The 20329-nt window shown below is 43.4% G+C and overlaps 1 protein-coding gene across 7 annotated transcripts in view; it reads left to right on the top strand.

The window, feature by feature from the left end:
* The window catches only part of Phactr4 (phosphatase and actin regulator 4), a 75057-nt gene that overhangs the window by 36022 nt on the left and 18706 nt on the right, over positions 1-20329 (top strand). For 4 of the 7 annotated variants that reach the window (XM_075946510.1, XM_075946512.1, XM_075946511.1 and 1 more), the window contains 6 exons: positions 2835-3008; positions 5637-5717; positions 9874-10038; positions 11479-11856; positions 18247-18838; positions 19658-19845. In XM_075946510.1, the coding sequence (XP_075802625.1) occupies positions 2835-3008; positions 5637-5717; positions 9874-10038; positions 11479-11856; positions 18247-18838; positions 19658-19845 (1578 nt within the window). The remainder of the gene's footprint in view (positions 1-2834; positions 3009-5636; positions 5718-9873; positions 10039-11478; positions 11857-18246; positions 18839-19657; positions 19846-20329) is intronic. The other 3 variants (XM_075946515.1, XM_075946516.1, XM_075946514.1) reach the window with 1 other exon arrangement.

The following is a 20329-nucleotide window of genomic DNA, read 5'->3' as shown; positions in this document are numbered from 1 at the left end:
CACTCTGTGGCCCAGGCTGGTCTTGAACTTCAAGTAATCCTCTTATCCAAACCTCCCAAATGCTGAGGTTACAGGTATGCACCAAGTGTTTGGTATAGTAATATACACTGTTGTGTATATGAAACGTAGTGTAAGTGTGATTAGAAGCAGAAACTGGCAGATCTCTGTGAGTTTCAGACAAGCTTGATCTACGTCAGTGGTTCTCAACCTTCCTAATGCTTCAGCCCTTTAATACAGTTCCTCCTGTTGTGGTGACCCCCAGCCATAAAATTATTTCTGTTGTTACTTCATAGCTGTAATTTTGGTACTGTTATGAATTGTAATGTAAATGCCGGTGTTTTCCAATAGTCTTAGATGAACCCTGTGCAAGAGTTGTTTGACCAACCTCTCCAAAGGGGTTGAGACACACAGGTTGAGAACTACTGGTCTACATAGGTTCTCAACTACAGGGCAATCAGTCCTACACAGAGAGACCCTGTTTCAAAAACAAGCAAAACACCAAACAAACAAACAAACAAACCTATGCTTCCTTTTGATTTGAACTGTATGTGAGTGAGATGGGACACAGAGGGCAGGGGAATCTCCCGAGCCCGTGGGACAGCCTTGGTGAGCAGAGCACTGCAGCATGGGATCTTCAGCTTCCCCAACAAAGGCGCAAGTTTGAGCCAGAAAATGTCTGCCTGTCTCTTATAACATGTGAAGTTTCCAGATAAGAATCTGGGGCTGGGGTAACAAACTGGGTGGACCTGAGACCCCTGAATATTTGCAGTTTTTCTTTTCTCAGCTGTATGCAGGGCCTAGGGCCAGTGCCACACTCACTTAAGAGCTTGAGACAGCCCTGCCCTTGTTTTTGAGACAGCCCTGCTCATTGAGCTACATTGTTTCACTATGTAGCCAAGCTGTCCTGGAACTTTTGATCCTCCTGCTTTTGCCTCTTGAGTGCTAAGATTATAGAGGGATGCCATCACACCTAGCTGGAGAGTTTTTAAAAGGATTTATGGTCCCACTTCCTGGGTATCCTGTATATTATAAAAGCAGTTGGACTGATTCTGAATAGTTGGACAGATATGAGTCACTGAAATAATATGCAGTTTGTCACTGAGAGGAGGGAGGGGAAGAGGAAGAATAGAAATGTGAGTGAAGCCGGGTGTGGCTTGCACCTGTAATCCTGAATTTGAAGGGAAGACCATGTAGGAGCAGGAGTTCATGGTCATCCTTAGCTACAAATGAATTCAAAGCCAGCCTAGGTAACTTAAGACCCTGTCTTATAAAACAAGCAAGAATAAAAACACAAAGATAGATGAGCAGGTAAGTGTTAATATGGATGAATGATTGGAAAACTTAAAGGGCAGGACTGGGTATGGCCTTGCCCACTGTATGAAGCAAGGTTCTGGTCTCCTAAAACATTTGACAAAACTAGGTACATATGAAGAGAAAAGCAAAGAAAACACTGTTTCGCCTTTAATCCCAGCACTCGGGAGGCAGAGGCAGGCGGATCTCTGTGAGTTCGAGACCAGCCTGGTCTACAGAGCTGGGTATCTACAGAGCTAGTTCCAGGACAGGCTCCAAAGCCACAGAGAAACCCTGTCTCAAAAAAGCAAAAATAAATAAATAAATAAATAAATAAATAAATAAAGAAAGAAAGAAAGAAAGAAAGAAAGAAAACACTGTTTCTATTGGGCAGTGGTGGCGCAGCCTTTAATCCCAGCACTTGGGAAGCAGAGGCAGGCGGATCTCTGTGAGTTCAAGACCAGCCTGGTCTACAGAGTGAATTCCAGGACAGTCAGAGCTACACAGAGAAAGCCTGTCTCAGGGAGGGAAGGTGGGGGTAATTGAAAAGTAACAATAACACAAACCTACACTGTTAAAAAGGAGATCATTTTTTTCTAGTAAATGTATTAAACTCTTCCTGCCCCAAAACATTGTTTGCTTCCAGTATGAAATATTTTACAAATGTGTGGATTGATGCAGTCTGTGAAGTAGCAGTTGCACCTTAATCCCAGGAGTGAGTCCACAGAGCTTTTTCTTTCCTCTAGACTTCTCCCGAGAACGCTGGGACAGGAGGTGGAGTGCAAGGATGCATTGTGTTGCTTTCCTGCTTTTTCTGTTGCCTTCCTGCCCTGCCCTTGGCTGCTACTCTCTTTACCATTAAAGCCCTGCATGCGTGTCATCACGAGGCCCTCAGGACCTTTGATCTCAATCCTGAACTTGTAGCGTGTTCGCTGTGTTTTGTGTCAATGCCTTAATATCAGGACTTTCTCTAAATAATAAGATGATGGCAGAGCAGAATCTCCCCTCTACTCTCCTCTAATTCCCTCCATTTCTTCTCTCTATTGTCCCTTCCCCACCTCAGTCTCCTTCCAGTCTTCCAGTTATGCAGAGCCCTTTTTGTGAGGGGAGAAAATCTGATAAACAGATCCAAGGTGTCAACATTTGATGAAGTGCCCTTCCCGAACTGCTTAAGTCCTGAAAACTGCTGGGAGGGGATAATAAATTATTTAACAGTGACTCGTTAGTAGTGGAATTCCCTGCTTCAGGGACACAGAACTCAAGAGGATGGCTACATTGTGTGTGCTAAAAATATAGACCTGGGGATCCTCATCATCACACTGAATTTTTCTCTTAAATGATGTCAGGATAGTTTGGCTTCTACAGGTATCTAAGTTTTGAGTTTGGGCCTTTGCTGTCCATGTGGTGTCCAGAGTGTGACCTGTCTGCATGATTGTTATCATTACCCCATCCTTTCCCACGGGCACAGGAAGAGAGGGGACATTTTTAGAGGTTATACAGGAATAATAAATTGACTGTTTCTTCCCGTTCTCCTCCATGTACAGAAGAAGCAGAGCAGCCCTCTGGAGACCCAGACACGGTCATGGGCAGTGTGGAAGCAGGAGACACAACACCTCCCACCAAAAGAAAAAGCAAGTTCTCAGGTTTTGGCAAGATCTTCAAGCCATGGAAATGGAGGAAAAAAAAAAGTAGTGATAAATTTAAAGAGACGTCAGAAGGTGAGTGCTAAGATTTAGATGTGTGTTCTAATGAGTGAGGGCAGAGTTCTTGCCTGGGCTCTTCCCTGTTAGTACAGAGGACCTGGTGTACTTTTGTTCTCCTGAAGTCCCTGCAAGGAGAGGATCAGAAATCCAAGGACCAGAGCCCAAGGTCATTCTTAGACATAAACTGAATTTCAGGCCAACCTTGGCACCAACCATGGTGTCAAGACCTTGTCTCAAAAAATAAAAATAAATATGGCTTCTAATTTAAGAGTTCCCTGTTTGTATTGAGGATGTAACTGAGCAGGTAAAGAAAGCACTTGATGCAAACATGAGGGCCTGAGTTAGAACCGCCAGAACCCACATAAATCCAGATTCATCACACATGCTATTGTAAGCCAGTGCTTCTGTGGGGAGATGAAAGGCCGAGACAGAGACTCACCAGGAACACGAGGCCAGCTGGCTTGCAGTGGGAAAAGAGCAAGCAGACCCAAGAGACCATCTCAGTCAACCAAAGTAGTGAGAACCGATGCTGGAAGTTGACCTCTGACATTCACACGCATGTCGTGTCATGCTTATGCCCAAGTGTGCTTGCACACATATATGTACAAATTGTACGCACACATAAAAAAAGAATAATTATCTGATTTAGCTAGGCTTGGTGGTACAGGCTGTATTCCCAGCATTTGGAAGGTGGAGGCAGGAGGATCAAGAATTTAAGGTTATCCTTAGCCAGGCAGAAAATTCAAAGTCAGTCTGGGTTATATGAGGCAAACAATTAACAACAAAAGGAGGGGAAGTTCTATTATTTAATTAATAGTTGATTAATTTAGCAGACAGTCTTATGTATCAGGGTGTCCCTGTAGCCTTTATAGAGCAAAGGTTATCTTGGAATTGTGGTTCTCCTGCCTCTACCTCCTGAGCACTAGGACTACAGGTGTGTGCTACATCTAATTTATAAGATGCTGGAGATGAACCCAGGGCTCTGGGCTTGAAGGCACATACATCACCAGCTGAGTTTCCTGTTCCAGAAGTACCCGGCTTTTTCATCTCTCCCTAAACTTACATAACCTCCTACTCGGAGAGTTCATTCTTATAGATTTAGACCAATGAATGGTCCTTCACTGAGCCTTTTCTTTTGTTTGCATTGTGTATTGAGGATTAAACTATAAACCTAAGGCATGGTACATAGAGGCTGGGCAAGTGTGCTACACTGACCTACAACCCCAGCCATCTTTTTTTTTCTTTTCTTTTTTTTCTTTTTTTAAGGCAGGGCCTCATCTGACCTTCTGTGCTCTTTCTTGTCTGGGATGACCTTATTTGTAGCCCTTAACCCTGCCTCGGCCTCCCAAGTGCTATGATGGGCCATGGTATCTAGTTGTTTTAACCTTCAGTGTGTTTGTTGGGTCAGATCACAGCTCAAGGGGAGGTCTAATACAGTTTGCCAAGTCTGTTCTCTCCTTCCACCCTGTGGGTTCCAGGAATCAGACTCCATCCGTCAGGCTTGGCAGCAAGTATCTTTACCCACTGAGCCCTTTTGCCGGCTCCCCATCTGTTTTTTATTCTGATGCAGGTTCTTACTAGATTGCACAGACTGCCTTAAATTAACCATGATAATCCTCCTGCCTCAGCCTTTGGAATAACTGAAATTTACAGATCTGTTTCATCAATCCTGGCTTACACTTATATTCTGTAGCCTCCTTCCCAGGTTTGTATTTTGATGGGATTGATTCTGTTCAGTAAAGACAGACTTCATGTTGCACACCTGTTATCTTAGTACGTGAGAGGCTGGAACACAAGGGTTGCCATGAGTATGGGACTAGTCTGGGCTACATAGTGAGTCCTAGGTCAGTCAGAGCTGCATTGTAAGATCCCCCCCCCAAAAAAATAAATATGAAAATAAAAGGGCCGGATGGGAATACACAGTGAGACTGGCGCACCTGTACTGTAGCAGATCTAAGGTGCTTCTTTCGCTTAGCACACGTCTCAGCAACATGGCTTATCTGTAAACCTTATTATTGAAGCACTAATTAAGCCAAAGACATGTGAGTATGACTTTTTTGGGGAGTGACACTGTCCCAGTGCAGATAATAAAATAAATTTAGATGCTTTGTTGTTTGGTTTTGTATCTAGTTCTAAGTGTGGAACCCAGGGCCTTGAACATGCTAGGCAATCACTGCTTTTGCTCTTTCAACCCTGCAATTTTGTTTTGTTTTGGTCAGAGTCTTGCCATGTCCTAGCTGGCCAAGTACTGTGTAGCATAGACTGGCCTCAAACTCAGCAGTATTCACCAGCATCTTCCTCTCAAGTGATGATTTTTGTTTTGTTTGAAGCAGCCTTGTGTAGCCCATGCTAGTCTAGAAGTTACTATGTAGCTGAGGCTGTCCTGGAACTGATCCTCCTGCTCCCACCTCCCAAGTGCTAGGATTACAGAAGTGTGGTACCATCCTCAGCTGCTAGGATTACAGACGTGTGGTACCATCCTCAGCGACGTTTTTTAATGTAAAGGTAGTTTCCCTGTCCTCTTTTCCCTTAAGAATACAAAGAAATGTGAACCACTTTATTCTTTTATACTTATAATGCTAAGAGTTGTGTTGACCTTCCAACTGCCACATTTCTGAGTTGTGTTTTCCAATTTAATGTTAGTTTTAGAGCGAAAAATATCTATGCGAAAACCAAGAGAAGAGCTGGTTAAAAGAGGGGTTCTGTTGGAAGACCCTGAGCAGGGTGAGTTCCAGACAATCAGCATATGCCTGTCTCTGTACATGTGGTCTTTGGCTGGGTCTCACTAGGGATTGGAATTCTCTTCTTTGCTTTATTCTTTCTGAAGTTATGGTGGATTTCTTCCCAGGTGTCTGGCTTCACTCTTCAGCTGTGACATAAGATGATTGGTGAAGGGTCCTGGGAGCAAAAATTCCATGTGTCTTCCTCCAACTTGTCACCTACTGTGGTGACAGTTACTTCAGATTGCCTATTGGTAGTTTTGATCAAATTGCCTCCAAGCTCATCTTACGGTGATCACTCACTGATGTTTCAGTGCCCACTGCTAGTTAGTGATGTTGAGGCGCTCTTGTATGGCTGTTCTGCAGCAGTGGATTATAAATGTACAGCATAGTATTGTACCTTGATTTATTCAATTTCTCTTCAGTTTCATATGTGGAACAATTCACTACTTTTGCAGAATTCCCATCTTGCTCCCTTCCTCTCCTAAAAATAAGGAAATGGCTCAGTGGTTAAGAGTACTTGCTGCTCTTACAGAGGTCCTGGGTTCAATTCTAAGTACCCACATAGTATCTCACAGCCATCTGTAACTCCAGTTCCAGGTGATCTAGCACCCTCTTCTGGCTTCCCCTGGCACCAGGCAAGCATGTGGTACATATACATGCATACATACAAACAAAACACTAGTACACATAAAAACCAAAAACAAAAGATTTTTAAAAATTAGCTAGACAGTTGTGGCACACGCCTTTAATTCCAGCAGAGTAGGTGAAGGCAGAGGCAGGTGGATCTCTGAGTTTGAGGCCAGCCTGTTTTACAGAGTGAGTTCTAGGATATCTAGGGCTACACAGAGAAACCCTGTCTCAAAAAACAAAAATAAAAATTTTAAATAATAAAATTAAAAATACAGTGCTCGAGAGATGGCTCAGCAAGTAAAGGTACCTACAGAGAACTGTTGTCTTCTGATCTCAGTGTGTGTTCCATGACATATGATCCATGACACATAGATACCCATGCAGATGCATACACCCATAAATGAATGTAATAACTTTTAAAAAATAAATAAAAAGCCAAACATGGTGGCCCACACCTTTAGTCCCAGCACTTGGAAGTCAGAGGCAGGCAGATCTCTGTGAGTTCCTGACTAGCCTGACTAGACCAGCCAGGGATACACAGTGATACCTTGTCTCATAAAGCAAAAGGAAGTAAAAACTAAAGTCTACAACTGTACATAGTGAGACATACCTATAATCTTAGGAGACGGAGAGAGGAGGATGACTAAATTAAAAACCAGCCTGGTATTTAGAGAGAACTCTAGGCCAGCCACAGACTCTTTCTGGAAAAGCTAGTTTAATAATTAACCAATTAATTAATTTAATAAAAGCAGACCAAAGTGTGGTATGTCACACCTATAATCCAACAGCACTAGGAGACAGAACCAGCTTGATCCAGTTCAAGACTAGTCTAGGCTGAGTATGAGCCCTTGCCTCAAAACAAATAAGTAGGTAAAAATGCTTTATGATTTCTCTGCTTATTGTCTTTTCTTCAATGCTTCTGGTCTAAACTCCACTGCTTACTGGGCATGCTTGAAGGCCGCCGTCTAATCTCTTAGTGGAGGTGATGCATTGGGTGAGAGGAGCTGTGAGAGGTCTGTGAGAATTACTGGACTAATGCTAAAGATATCAAGAGATGAGCATACATGTATGTCACACACAAAAATAAAACAAATTTTAAACGATGTTACTCTTAAGCATTACTGTGAAAGCAAGAAAGGACACTAATACCACCCTGTGACCTGTCTGTCTTCTCTCCCTCCCTCCTTCCCTCCCTCCCTCTCTCTCTTTCTTCCTGTCTGTCTCTTTCTGTCTTCCTTTCTTTCTGTCTCCTTCCTTCCTTTCTTTTTCTCTTTCTTTTCAATACAGATATATCTATTTACTTATTTACTCATTTATTATACAGTGTTCTGCCTGTATGTATGCCTACATGCTAAAAAAAAGGGCACCAGATCTCATTATAGAGGGTTGTGAGCCACTGTGTGGTTGCTGGAAATTGAACTCAGGATCTCTGGAAGAGCAGACAGTGCTCTTAACTTCTGAGCCATCTCTCCAGCCCCCGAGTCATCTCTCTAGCCTCCTCCTCGCTTTTTAAATATAGTTATATTTCTTTGTGTATGGGTGTTTTGTTTAATTGTAGTCTGTGCCCTTGGAGAACAGAGGAGTACATTGGATCACCTGCAACTGGAGTAACAGACAGCTGTGAGCTGCCAAGTGGGTGCTTGGTATTGAACTCAGGCCCTCTGGAAGAGCAGCAAGTGTTCTTAACCACTGAGCCAGCTCTCCAGCCCCCTGACCTCACAATTTTCAGCTTTGTCTTGTAAAGAAGTCTAGGAAAATTTGGGGCACTGAGGATGTTTGTCTAATTGCTCCTTGAGAGAATTTCACTTTCCTTTCCTGCAGCAGTGTGTGATAGTTGCAGGGCTTCTCACCACCTCCAGGCTAGTGGCCTTCCTTGAAGTTTAGTGTTCAGGGAATCACTGTGTGTATCATGTCACGCAGGAATCGCTGTGTATCTCCTGTTGTCACGCCCCCCAGGCTCCCACTCCTACTGCTCTCAGTCACCCCTGCTATTTTTTCATGTGCATTAAAGCAGTAGTTTCTCTTGCTCTTCCTGTCCAGTCACTGCCTGTCTATAACCCTCCAAATATCTTTCAGAGCCAGCCTTCCACAAAGTAGACATTATACCTCCCTGCTCCTTCTAGTCCTTGGGCCCTTGGTTTCATCCAGGATTTATTTCTAGCTCCTTTTCGTGTCTTAAATAGTCTTTATGGGGCTGGAGAGATGGCTCAGAGGTTAAGAGCACTTGCTGATTTTCCAGAGGTCCTGAGTTCAATTCCCAGCAACCACATGGTGGCTCACAACCATCTGTAATGAGATCTGGTGCCCTCTTCTGGCCTGCAGGGATACAAGGAGGCTGAACATTGTGTATACAATAAATAAACAAATCTTAAAAAACAAATAGTCTTTATCGCCTGGCTCCTACTTGTCTTTACAGTCCTGCCCGTAACCATTACAGTCCACTCATAACTGTGGATACCAGGTCACTGCCATTGCCAGTCCCTGAACATAATTATACCCTTTATATATACTGTTGCTACTTTTTTGGAGATTTTTGTTTGTTTTTTGTTTTGTTTTTTTTTGTTTTGTTTTTCAAAACAGAGTTTCACTGTGTAACAGCCCTGGCTGTTCTGGAACTCACTTTGTAGACCAGACTGGCCTTGAACACACAGAGATCCACCTGCTTCTGCCTCCCAAGTGCTGGGATTAAAGACCTGCGCCACCATGATCCAACTAAAAGACTTATTTTTTAAATTACTTATATGTGTTTGGTGTATCTGTGTTGTGGAGTGTGCATATATGAGTGCATAGGTCAGAAGCAAAAGATCCTAGAGCGGAACTGGAGAGATGGCTCAGAGGTTAAGAGCACTGGCTGCTCTTCCAGTGGTCCTGAGTTCAATTCCCATCAACCACATGGTGGCTCACAACCATCTATTATAGGATCTGGTGTCCTTTTCTGGCATGCACGCATACTTGGAGGCAGAATGTTGTATACATAATAAATAAATCTTTATTTAAAAAAAGTCCCCTGGAGCTGTAGTTACTGGTTGTTGTGAACTGCCAGGCATGGATGCTGGGAACTGAACTGAGGTCCTCTGCAAGAACAGAAAGTGCTCTTAACCACGGAGCCATTTTCCCAACTGCCCCTCCCCCATTTTCTTAATTTAAACAGACTATCTTTCATCCCCCTGGTAGGCTTCTGGAGCCTTTCTATCACAGTGTGATTTTCTTCCTCAGGGCTGGTGTCAGTCACAGGACTTTACATATGCTGTGCAAGCACTCTGCCACTGAGCTGTACCCCACCTTAACATCGTGATGTGGACGTATGATAGATTATTTATGTAGCAAGTTACTTGATGTAGTTGCTAATAAGTTACCTTTTGGAAGAACTCTATTCCTGTTAGTACTGCGAGGCTCCAGATAACACAAACTTCAACAAGAAGCCTATCTATTAGAGAGAGTGAGATAAGAGAGGTTAGAAACCACCAGCTCTTCCCATCTGACCATGTCAGGTCCATCATGTAGTGTTTCTCTCTTTCTTCTTGCAGGTTATGAGGATGCAGGAAAACTGAGCCATGCCACATTAAAGAATGGCCACACCACCCCCATAGGAAGTGCCAGGTCGTCTAGTCCAGTCCTAGTGGAAGAAGAGCCAGTGAGAGTATCAAGTCTTCGAAATCTTATTCCAGAAGAGGATCCAAAGAAGAGACTAGGTAAGAGTAGGCTTTTGAGTCTGAAAGCCATAGACTGTTCTCATTTACCTCAGAGGACTGCAGGAGAGGGAAGTCAGATAGGGAGAGGGATTCATGTTCTCGAGAAACTGCAGTTTTCTGCCCTTATTACTCCCAACCATTCCCCCAAATTCCTAAATTTGTGATTCTTTCCCTGCCCCTTTCTTTTTTCTCTACTTGTTTGTTTCAAAACAGTGTCTCTTCGTGTAGACCAGACTGGCCTTGAACTCACAGAGATCTTCCTGCCTCTGCTTCCCGTGCTGGGATTAAGGTTGTGTACTACTGTGCCTACCTCTCCACCTTCATTCTTTGACAGAGTCTCACTCTGTAGCTCAAGCTGGCCTCCATCTCAGGGTGGTCTCACTGCCTTAGCCTCCCACATGCTGGGTTTCAGATGGGAGCCATCACACTTAGCTCTTCTGTAGGATTTTGTCAAGCTCCACATTTGTGTTCTTCCCAAGAATTTTGCATTTGCATATGTGCTTTTATGGATGTGGGTCTATATACATGTGGGTACCAGAAGTTGGCATTATTGTTTGCTCTTCACCTTTTTTTTGGGGGGGGGTGGCAGCTAAAATAAAAATTTAGTTTTATTTGTTTTTGTTTTTTTAATTTTGGTTTTCAAGACAGGGTTTCTCTGTGTAACTGTTCTGAGCTGTCCTGAAACTCACTGTATAGAGCAGGCTGGCCTCAAACTCACAGAGATCTGCCCGCCTCTGCCTTCTGAGTGCTGGGGCTTTTGCCACTACCATGCAGTTTATTTGTTTATTTTGAAACAGCATCTCTTACTGAACCCAGAGCTCATTGCTTGGCTAGAATGGATGGCCAGTAAACTCCAGTGGTCTTGTCTCTAACTCCACCTCCAGTACAGCACTAGGGTTAGAACCTAGCTTTTATGTAAATGTGTTTCTCTAATTATTCTTTATTAATAAGAATTCAGGTTAAGAACCTGCATGATTAGAGAAGCACTGGAGAAGCAACCAGTGACTTCCTATCTTTTTCATTCCTCCATCCAAAAGGGCTGAGACCCTCTCCAAGCCTCGCCTTACTACTTCCTGTGTCTATCTTTCCTCAGTCCTCTAAAACTTCTGTGCTTAAATTTGGTCAGCAAGTTGCTAGCTCTGCCCTCTAATTCAAAACAAACTTTATTGTCAATCTTGGGAGTGTCAGAATGCAATCAAGGTATCACACAGTAGTGGAGACCTGAACTCTGTCCTCATGCTGGGATGTCTTTGGTAGGAGGCTCTTGTATGAAGCATCACTACCCTTACTGACCTCTCTTATGGACACTCCCTAAGCATGTTGAATGCATCTGGAACATGGTCTATACACTAATGTGTAAATTCATTGATGACGTTGGTTGTAAATGTGTTAACATTTTTAGTCTCTCTTCCTTTTTAAATCCTATCACTTGTTACATAGGCTCAACCGGAAGCCAGCCCAACTCTGAAGCCGAATCTGCTCCTGAGCAAGCACCTAAGCAGCCTTTGGTCCCTCCAAGCAGATCCTCGTCCTCTTCTTCCGAAGCAAGTGAAGGGCAAGCAAAGGATGCCATGTCTGGCAGTGCGGCGAGGTCCCTGTCCTCCATTTCTGGCTCTACCACCACCACACCTGCTGTTACCACTGCTGCCACAAACATGACAAAGACTGCTAATTCCTTTGTCACCCCTACCCCAGCCCCCAGGACTCTGCCTGCTGCTCCTGCCAGCGCTAACACTACTGTCACTCATACAGCCCCTCCCAAGCAACCCCCAATCCCACCCCCTAAACCAGCTCACAGAAACAGCAACCCTGTCATTGGTAAGTCTTCAGTTTGGGGTTTGATTTAGTTTTGGACAGTTATTTTATTGAATGACTACTAGATTCTGATTTGATCTTTGGAAGAGTTTTCTAATTCATCTCTTTGAATATTCTTAATATAGAAAAAAGTTTTAGAACCAGGTGGTGGTGGTGCATACCTTTAATCTTAGCACTTAGGAGGCAGAAGTAGGCAAATCTCTGTGAGTTTGAGGTCAGCCTGGACTACAAAATGAATTCTAGGACAGCCAGGGCTACACAGAGAAACCCTGTCTCAAGAAGAAAGAGAGAAGCCGGGCGGTGGTGGCGCACGCCTTTAATCCCAGCACTCGGGAGGCAGAGACAGGCGGATCTCTGTGAGTTCGAGGCCAGCCTGGTCTACAGAGCTAGTTCCAGGACAGGCTCCAAAGCCACAGAGAAACCCTATCTCGAAAAACCAAAAAAAAAAAAAAAAAAAAAGAAAGAGAGAGAGAAAAGTTTGCTTTGTTTTGTTTTTTAATTTCAAATATATTGTTGTTTTGCCTGCATATGCGTCTATCTGAATATGGGGTTTATTATAGAAGTTTTACAAAACTAACTTAGCACTGCTTATTTTCTTTATTTCATAATTACAATTTTGAGAATTTAAAAAGAATATCCCCTAGAACTGGGCATTGGTGACACTTGGGAAGTACTCAGGTGGCAGAGACAGGATTCAAGGAAATCAGCTTTGGATATGTGAGTTCTAGGCTAGCCTGGGCACATGAAACTGTCTCCACTCCTCTCTCTTTGATAAAAACAAAAACAGCAATAGTGAAAATACATTAAATATGGTATGTGTACTGGATATTGAAGGCAAAAGCAAGCTTGACCATCATGAAATTGCCTTTGGTTTCAGTGAGAAAATGAGAACAGTGGCACACTTTACAAGAGGCAAGGCAAATGTCTCATCTACTTTAAACTACCACACTACCTTTAAACATAGTCTGGTAGCTAAAATGATGGTTTTGTCAGTGTCTTGACTTGTGATTCAGTGTTCAGTATAGTATCTTCATGGGAACTACAGAGGTATTTAAGTTGTACGGATAACATCGTATTTTATCTTGGGGAGAGTTAAAATGCTACTTTTGCTGGGTGCGGTGGCATGTTGTAAACTTGAGCACTCAGGAAATGGAGACAGGAGAACTTGCCAAAATTGAGGTTGTCCTGGTCTGCATAGCAAGTTCCAGCTTGGGGTCTGTAGATCCTGTCTCAAAAATTAGATAGATAGATAGATAGATAGATAGATAGATAGATAGATAGATAGATACATTGATAGATTTTTTTTAAATGATGGTAAAGGAAGACCTGCTAGAACAGGCCTATGATCTCAGCTACTCAGGATTGCAAATTCAAGGCCTTCATGGCCAGTGTTGAACTTAGTGAGATCCTATCTCAAAATGTTAAAGAACAGTGAGGGCTAAGGATACAGCTGGTGTGCGTGTGTGTATCCGTGCGTCTGGTGTGCAGTGCTGGCCTAGCGTAGATAGGCCTGGCTTCGCTCCTCAGGAGCACTACAGAACGAAAGCTGGGAAGTGTACAGTGTGTGTTTATAGGTTTAGGAAATTACTTTGACTTTTCCTAAAGTCTTATTTTGGTCTATATTCCTATCATAATTGTACTTTGTACAAGAATTTTCCAGAAAGGGGGGGAAAAGGAAAAGCTGTCACTGACAAGAGTTTCAGAGATAATGAAATGGTAATTTTTCAGGAATAATAATATTAGGTTTACCCTGCTTAAAGTTCTTGTTAATGATTTCACAGCTAATGAATAAAAGGTATACTCATTAAGACTCTTGATGTCAGTCAGCTGGGTGGAGTGACTAGAACCTTAATCAGGCTTCAGGATCTGCAGGTTGGTGTAGCACAGTAGGAAGAGGCCTTGATGGATGTTGTCCTGACTTAGCTTTCACCCGGACTCTCACACCCTCCGTGGGCTGCAGTGAGCGATGGTGTCTCTTCTGTGCAGAGGCAGTGATCGCCGCTCTGTTGGTTGAGTTCACCTTGAAGGTCCTTGTGGATGAGGGGGCATTGATTCCAGAGGCTCCGATGTCAGTAAGCCCAGCCTGGGGCCTGTGAGCATGTATTTCTGATAGATTCGCAGGGGCTGGCCATGCTGCTAGTCTGGGGACCGTGTTACACATTCCTTACACAGAGGACCACTAGCTGGCTGTGTGCTGCACTGGGGAGGGAGGAGTGGAGGGTGTGTTGGAGAGATGACTCAGCAGTTAAGTACACCTCCTCTTCTTTCAGAACTAGTTGGTTTGATGTCCTGTAATTTTAGCTCCCGGGCATTCAGTGCCCTTTCCTGGCCTCTGTGGGCACCTACACATAAACATACATAAAAATAAAATAAAGCTCTAAAAGTAGAAAAGAAAATGACTTAGGGCCCAGGAAAGGGCTGTCTGTGAAGCACGTGCCTGTGCAAGCACAAGGACCTGTGTTCCACCTCTAGAGTTCACATTTAAAAAGTGTGTGTGGTGGTGCACTGTGAGTGCTAGGGAAACAGAGGCAGGTGGACTCTTGAGGTCACAGGTCAGTCAGGCAAGTCTCAGATCTCAGTGAAAGAATATCTTAAAAAACAAGATTAAGACCAGGCCAATCATAGTAAATTCAGGTCAATCTACAAGCTACTTAGTGAGACCTTCCTTCAAGAAAAATAAAGCAATTTACTTCATCAATTAAAAATTAAAATGGGGGGGCTGAAGAGATGGCTCAGTGGTTAAGAGCACTGACTGCTCTTCCAGAGGTTCTGAGTTCAATTCCCAGCAACCACATGGTGGCTCACAGCCATCTATCATGAGACCTGGCACCCCCTCCTGGCTTGCGGGCACACATAGAAGGAATGCTGTACACATAATAAATATTTAAAAAAAATTAAAATGGACCAGGCAGTGGTGGCACACGCCTTTAATCCCAGCACTTGTGAGGCAGAGGCAGGAGGATCTCTGTAAGTTCGAGGCCAACCTGGTCTACAAGAGCTAGCTGCAGGATAGGCCTCAAAGATACAGAGAAACCCCGTCTTGAAAAAAAAATTAAAACTTAAAATGTTCACCCGGGTGGTAGGTAGTGGTGCACGCCTTTGATCCCACCTCTCAAGAGGCAGAGGCAGGCAGATCTCTGTGAGTTCAAAGCTAGTCTGGTATACAGATCAAGTTGCAGGACAGCCAGAGCTGTCATTACACAGAGAAACTGTCTCCAAAAACAAAATCAAATATGGTCCTTGTTGTGATGGTGTCACACACCTTTAATCCCAGCACTCTGGGGGCAGAAACAGGCGGATCTCTGTGAATTCGAGGCCAGCCTGGTCTACAGAGTGAGTTCCAACACAGCCAGGGCCACACAGAGAGGCCCTATCTTGAAGTCTGTCTAGAGAGTTTTATTGTAGATGGAGCAGCTAACTACTATTCTTACCTTTGCTTATCAGATGCAGTGTTTTCCTAGGCTGTTCTTTTTTTTTGTTTTTTATTTGTTTGGGGTGAGGTTTTCTGTTTGTTTCTTAATTGTTTTTATTTAGTTTTCCTGACTCAGTCTCATCTGTAGTCCAGTCCTTGAAATCACTTTGTAGCAAGGATGATCTTGAACTCTTGCTGCTGAGATCCTAGCACATACTACAGTGTCAACATAAAATGCCCTCTGTGAAGACTGGTTAGGATAAGTCAGATGGCAGCCAAGACCAGCTCACTCTTTGAATTTATACATGGAATAAGATTAAGGGCAAATAACATTTTATTTGGGGAAATTTATAGATTCTTTGAGAACATTGGATAAACTAAAATAAAAGATTCAGATAGACGATTAGAGGTTGCTCATCAAAAGAACGCCTCTTTAATTGGTTCACAGGTTAGCTTCCATATGATGTGATGGCCCACTTCTTACATAGATCAATGCCTGAGTCATGTGGGCTCTGGGAAGATCAGTAGGGATGTGCTGTCATGCTATAGAGTAAGAGCGTCTCATAAACATGTATTGAGGACACACTACGTGTATCCCTGGGAACATGTTACAGATGGAGGCAAGAGTTGTTCTGCCATCAGACCCAGAGTGCAACGCAAAGTGACCATGGTGCACAAAGCATTAAGAGGTGTGCTCACTAATTCTAACAACATGGGTACCCTGGGTACCAGCTAAAGGTACCTCTCCATTAAGAGGTGTGCTCACTAATTCTAACAACATGGGTACCCTGGGTACCAGCTAAAGATACCTCTCCATTAAGAGGTGTGCTCACTAATTCTAACAACATGGGTACCCTGGGTACCAGCTAAAGGTACCTCTCCATTAAGAGGTGTGCTCACTAATTCTAACAACATGGGTACCCTGGGTACCAGCTAAAGGCCATGCTTGCCGGGCGGTGGTGGCACACGCCTTTAATCCCAGCACTTGGGAGGCAGAGGCAGGCGGATCTCTGTGAGTTCGAGACCAGCCTGGTCTACAAGAGCTAGTTCCAGGACAGGCTCCAAAACCACAGAGAAAACCTGTCTCGAAAAACCAAAATAAATAAATAAATAAAAATAAAATAAAAATAAAAAAAAAACAGAAAAAAGAAAAAAAAATAAAGGCCATGCTTGTTTGTAGTGTGATTTTGGGCAAGCTACCTAATGTCTAACTTCTAGTTTTCTTTATGGAAGAAGAAAAAATAAGATGAGACCTTGTTTTCCCTTGTCACCTCAGGTGGTGCTGGTGAGGAAGGCATGGAGATAGGTCTGCTGAGGTGGCCCAGTGTTAAAGGTACTTGTCATCAAGCTTGACAACTCAGTTTGATCCTCATGACTTACTTGGTGGAAAAAAAGAACCAGTTACCCCCAAGTTGCTTGTTTTTTTGAGATAGGGTTTCTTTGGTAGCCTTGGCTGTCCTAGAACAAGCTCTGTAGACCAGGCTGATCTCAAACTCACAATGATCTGCCTACCTCTGCCTCCTGAGTGCTGGGATTAAGGTGTGCGTTACCACTGCCCAGCAATTTAAAAGCTTTTTAAAAAAACATAAAAAAAAAAAGTTTAGTTTCTTTGAAGGGCTGTGTATTTGCCATATAAGTCAAGACTTATTAAATAACTTTATTGAATTTTATTAAACAATATATAATACAAAGCTAAGATATTAAGGTGTCATCATTTAACAGGGTAATGAAAGAATGCTCAAGAAATTGGGGTGCTTTTGGTTTTAATTAATTTATTATTAGTGTGTGTGTGTACATGCTATGTGTGAGTGCCAATACACACACATCACAATGCACTGTGGAGGTCGAAAGACAGCTTTCAGGAATTGCTGCTCACCTTCCACTGTGAGTTAAGGATCAAACTCAGGTCATCAGGCTTGGAGGTATGTGCCCTTACCTACTGAGCCATCCTGTCCACCCAGGTTGGAGTTTTAAGACCAAATTTTGTAAAGTGTTGTTCTCTCCTCCCCATCCTCAGCTACACAGAGAAGACAGTCTTGCTATTTAGCCCTGATTTACCTGGAGCTAGGTATGCAGAGAAGTCCGGTCATGAACTTGTGCTGCTCTTCCTGAGTGCTGGGATCATGGCGCTGGAGAGATGACACAGCAGTTAAGAGCACTGACTGCTCTTCCAGAGGACCTAGATTCGTTTCCCGGCACCCACGTGGCAGCACACAACTGCCTATAACTCTAGTTTCAGGGGATCCACTGCCTTCTTTCTGGCCTCTGGAGGCACTAGTCCAGGTACATTATAAGATGCACAGACATACATGTAGGCACAACACTCATATACATAAAATAAAAAATAAAAAAAGACAATTTCCTGGAAATAACTCTGTAGACCAGGCTAGCCTTGAACTCACAGAGATCCAATTGCTTCTGCCTCCCAGGCACTGGGATAAAAGGCATTTACTACTACTGCCCAGTTATAAACAAGTTTTTAATAAGTTTTTTTTTTTCTGGATCTATTCTGTTTATTCCATCAGCTCAGAGAGTTGTCATATGTATGATCATAGTAATTAAATGTTAATCATCAGATTAACATTCTTACAGCTCTACTACTCATTAGATCTTCTACCTGGATAAATACCAAGTTTCTTTCAGGTATTTAAGAAATTATAAATTCGGGGCTGGAGAGATGCCTCAGTGATTAAGAGCATTACCTGCTCTTCCAAAGGTCCTGAGTTCAATTCCCAGCAACCACATGGTGGCTCACAACCATCTGTAATGAGGTCTGGTACCCTCTTCTGGCCTGCAGACATACATACAGACAGAATGTTGTATACGTAATAAATAAATATTTATTTAAAAAAGAAATTATGAATTTCAAAGCCATGAAATTATATAATTTGCCTGAAAGCTTAGTTCTGACCTCAACTCTGGCCTAGGTCTTCCGTGCATTGTAAGACTGTGTTAACAATGTGTTGCTCTCTTCTTCCCAGCTGAACTGTCCCAAGCAATGAACAGCGGTACACTGTTGCCGAAACCGTCCCCACCCTTACCACCCAAGAGAGGCATTCCGTCAGCCTTGGGACCCACCTCAGAGCCTGCTGCTTCACCCACAACAAAAACAGCAAGTGATCAAAGAGAAAAAACTGTCTCTGTGTGGGAACCACCGCTGATGATCCCGCCGTCCTCCCCATCGCCCCCACTGCCTACCCACATACCTCCAGAGCCACCACGGTCCCCATCGTTCCCTGCTAAGACTTTTCAAATTGTGTCAGAAGTTGAGTTTTCCCCTCCTTTAGATCTATCCCAGGACCTTTCCCAGCAGGAAGATCAGAAAAAGGAAGTCCCCAAGAAGATACAGGACCAGAGTTTTGGAGAACCCCATATACCCTCCAGGCTGCCCCCACTCCCATTGCATATCCGAATTCAGCAGGCTCTTACTAGCCCCCTTCCCGTGACTCCTCCCTTGGAAGGCGCTCACAGAGCTCATTCCCTGCTGTTTGAGAGCAGTGACAGCTTCTCTGAGGACAGTGGTACCCTGGGGCGGACCAGGTCACTTCCCATCACGATTGAGATGCTTAAAGTGTGAGTATTCATTGCCTGCCTCCTGTTCCTATTCTTAGTGTACATAGTCCCACATGGGAAGCAGCCTCAGAAAATGTGGGCAAATTCAAGTTCAAAAAGTGCCCTGTCAGGAGTGTCAGTTCTAGAAACGGCTTTTTTTACCCTGCTGACTTCTCTCAACTTGTGTTTTTGTAAATGGATTTTTATGATGATTTCTGTGTCGACACCAAAAGTACCTGTTTGTAGATGTGAATATTAACTCTATAAGTTTTACATGATACACATGTATTACATGGTGCTTCAGAACTTTTGCTGATAATGAAGAAGCCCTGGGTTATATCTCTCCAAGTCCTGGCTTGTCACTCAGCCTCTCTTGCTTAGTATCTCTAACCTAAATAAGGGGAGTGTCTACTCTAAAGACTTCTGTGAATGAAATTAGGCAAATTCTGAAATGTGTCAGTATCTACTAAGAAACAGCGAAGGATTTGAGCCCAGTGCTTTTTAGATTCATGAATTCTAAAAAGCTTCTTGGGAAGAATGTTAATGGTTTGTTTGTTTGTTTGTTTATATACTTTATGTGTATGGGTATTTTGTCTGAGGGTATCCATTACCCGTTCTAGATGGCTGTGAGCAACCATGTGGTTGCTGAGAATTGAACTCAGGATCTCTGGAAGAGAACCAGTGATCTTAACCTCTGAGTCATTCCTCTAGCCCTGAAGAATGTTAATGTTAAGTCAGGGATTCATGTGTCTTCTACTAATGGTCTTTTCGTGTGTTTCTGTCCTTTTGAAAAGCCTCATTGTTTCTGAAAGGCAAAACCATGTTATGTTCATTTGTTAGTCCAGATGATGATGAAGAAGAGCAGACCTGCCCATTGGCATTTGCTGAAGATATGACACCTACCTCTGGCACTCCTAAACTACCACCGTGTCTGCAAGAGGAAGGGAAGGAGAGTGACTCCGATTCAGAGGGCCCCATTCAGTATCGAGATGAAGAAGATGAAGATGATGAAGATGAAAGCCATCAGAGTAAGAAACGGAGGGAAAGTGTGAAAGTTCGTTTGTTTGTCGTGCTGAGGGCTGGGCACCACACATGCCAGGCAAACTCTCTGTCCATGAGCTAGATCCCCAGCAAGTGCGGAAACAGGTATCCTGTTCCATGGAGGCCGGTGTGAAGGACTCTGCCTCCCTTTTAGCGTGCCTCAGTTGAAGGAAGCCATGAGAGGGAGCCACATTGACAGAATCATTTGAATTTATTTTATTTAATTTTGAGATAAACTGTGTAGCCTTCATTAGCCTGGAATTCACTGTGTAGACCAGGGTGGCCTTGAACTCACAGACGTCTGTCTGCCTCTGCCTCCTTAGTGCTAGGACTAAAGGTGTGTGCCATCGTCATTCATATTCTTGGTTTATATTTTAGATCTGCTTCCCCAGAGACCAGTGGTATAGTTCAGTTGTGAAGCTTGTGCTAAGCACAAAGCCTGGATTCAGTGCTCAGTACAAAAATAAAAAA

This window comes from Microtus pennsylvanicus, chromosome 13, assembly GCF_037038515.1.
Source record: "Microtus pennsylvanicus isolate mMicPen1 chromosome 13, mMicPen1.hap1, whole genome shotgun sequence".
NCBI classification, from domain to species: Eukaryota; Metazoa; Chordata; class Mammalia; order Rodentia; family Cricetidae; genus Microtus; species Microtus pennsylvanicus.
Note: the sequence above shows the minus strand (reverse complement) of the source record. Positions and strands in the feature narration are given on the sequence as shown.